The sequence below is a fragment of the Photinus pyralis genome, unplaced genomic scaffold, assembly GCF_008802855.1.
Source record: "Photinus pyralis isolate 1611_PpyrPB1 unplaced genomic scaffold, Ppyr1.3 Ppyr1.4_unclustered_Scaffold2455, whole genome shotgun sequence".
Classification (NCBI taxonomy): Eukaryota; Metazoa; Arthropoda; class Insecta; order Coleoptera; family Lampyridae; genus Photinus; species Photinus pyralis.
Window position 1 is genome coordinate 1 of NW_022171206.1, and position 2,367 is coordinate 2,367.

Sequence of the window (2,367 nt, forward strand, 5' to 3'; positions counted from 1 at the left end):
AGAAAGAGGAGCCGGTCGACGGGTAGCTCGCTCACGGAAGCGGTCATCTTCATCGGAAGAAGGTGGCCATAGGGGATATCCGCCCCCTCCTAAAATGAGTAAAAAATCGCCCCGGAATTCTCCAAGGAACCAAGAATTTAAAAGAAATTTGTATAACACTCTACCATCTATACCAGTAGCGTTACCAGAACATCAGGTTCCGCGGCAGGCAGAGCCCTCAACATCCAAACTAGTAGTACCAGAGCGTGAGGTACAGGTTCAGGTGCCAGAAAAAAAGTGTGACATACCAAAAAAGTCACACTTTTGTGTATCATCGGGAAAGATTACATTGGAATCATTGGCACTGGGCCTTTGCCACTTATCAAGTAAGCATTGCATTGTAGTGAATGCACAACCAATCATATATTTTATTTTCAGAGACTGTACATAATTTTCAAAATAAATTAAAAGATATTCGTATGGAGATCGCAAGTAAAATGCCTGCAAACGACCCAGCTCTAAATGTTGAGGATCCTGGAGAAGATATCGAGGAGCCGATATTTAGTTTGCCGCTGAAAACCATAGATGAGCTTCAGGCGTTTGAGGAAAAGTTGAAAGAAAAAGAATTTTCTACAACAATTGTAAGTAATTCATCACACTTTGGTGTATAAGTGAATTTGTAATCTTTTCCCGTATTTTCTTATTTTATTTCAGGCAAAAGTTTTGGTACAGAAGATTGAGAAAACAAATATTTCTAAAAGTGCTAGAAGTGCTTTAAAGCAATTGTTGGATCATTCACTATATCAAAAATTTAGTTGGAAAGGCCAACAGAGAAAGGATCAGGCTGAACCGAAGGAATGTTTCTCCAAGCTGCGCACGTGCGAATTAATTTACAGTAAGTTTTTCTTTTCTAGTTTATATTTTTTATATTGGGTCTTTGCTAGACATTCTGACATATCACTGTTCTTGTAGGAAATTGTTTGATGTGAACTTTTAATAGTGAAACACTTCAATTTAATGTAAATACCTACTCCAATAGTATATTTATTTTCAAATCTACAATACGCTTTTTCTCTATTTTTCACCATTGTTTTGACGGTTCGGTTTGGTTGGGGTTTCAACAAATGCGGCAGCGTTTTCAACCAGTCTGCATTTGTGCCGCCACAACTCATTTATGTGAGCCGCGCCGGCTCAACAACCCGACGTATTAAATTATTGGTAACAACAGTCAATAAATGTTACTTTAAATAGTAATCGTGTTTCATATCTAAATACCATAGCGTTACAACTAGATTTTGAATACCTCTGCATTGAAATTAGCCAGTCCAATAGAGCTGCAAGCTGTAGCAGGGCATTCTGGTCGTTATGATTAACGAGCAGGCAGCAAGTTTCTTTTGTCAAGGGTATTCCACTATTCAAGACCTAGCTGTTAGGTTGATAACAAACTTGGCAAACTATGTCTAAAAATAGAGAAGAGTGTGGAATTGAAAATAATATTGTTTTTGAAGATTTTGTTTGTTTCATTTCGCAAATGGCCTTACTTAAGAACGCGCGACGTAGATAAAAATGCACACACTAAGTTTCTTTCGTTGTGAAAATTTACTAAAACAACCACAGAAAATACTTCAACGACTTCGAAGCTTGTTAATTACAATGGCAAAAAGTGGTAATGAACCAAATTTTGTTATGATGTGACTAATTTTTCTAATTGTTTTTGGCAGTGCCAATTTTTGCAAAACTTGTGGGAGAGAAAAGATGTTCGGACACAACCCGGAGAATTCTTTTTCCAAAACAAGTAACGAATAATTTACTTTGTCCTACAATTGGCGGGAAGGAATAACAAAAAATCATTGCCAGTTTAAATAATGGTCTTGAAGCTAATTACAGGTTTGAGGAGAGTAATTAGGAAAGTTATATGTAGTTTGATTCCATTTAATTTTTAGTTCCACTCGAAAAAATTCCAGTAAAAACACCACACAATGTGGAATCTGTTGGAAAATTATAGCTTCGTAGTGCTGCAGACAGGATGGTGGTCGTGCGAAGCAAAAAATATCAACTAAACCAAAATTGTGGTAATTATAAATTTTTTAGATTTTAAAATACCTATTCATTTCTTTATTATACCTGAATCACAATCTCCGTTTTAAACACACGTGCTTTAAAGTTGCTAAGTAACGATACTTCAAGTATGACTTTTGAAACTGTCATCTGGATGAAATAAAAAATCCTCTTAGGTCGCTTTCTGCAAAATGCAGAACATTTTTTTGGCTTGTACCTATCCTTTGGTTGAAGCTTTCACAAACGCGCGTAATTTAGGGTATGCTTCCAAATCTGTTCCACTTTTTAATCGCAGCATTGTTTTAAAGTTTGAATGAATGCACCAAAATA

At 36.2% G+C, this 2,367-nt stretch overlaps 1 protein-coding gene across 1 annotated transcript; it reads left to right on the forward strand.

Annotated features, from left to right (window-relative positions):
- Window positions 1–94: 94 nt before the first annotated feature.
- LOC116181833 lies at window positions 95–874 on the forward strand (the record flags this gene model as incomplete). The annotated part of the gene is made up of 3 exons (XM_031502262.1): window positions 95–365; window positions 418–620; window positions 694–874. Coding segments are annotated over exons 1-3 (655 nt in total), but the record flags the coding sequence as incomplete, so codon positions are not given.
- Between the last annotated feature and the right edge of the window lie 1,493 nt (window positions 875–2,367).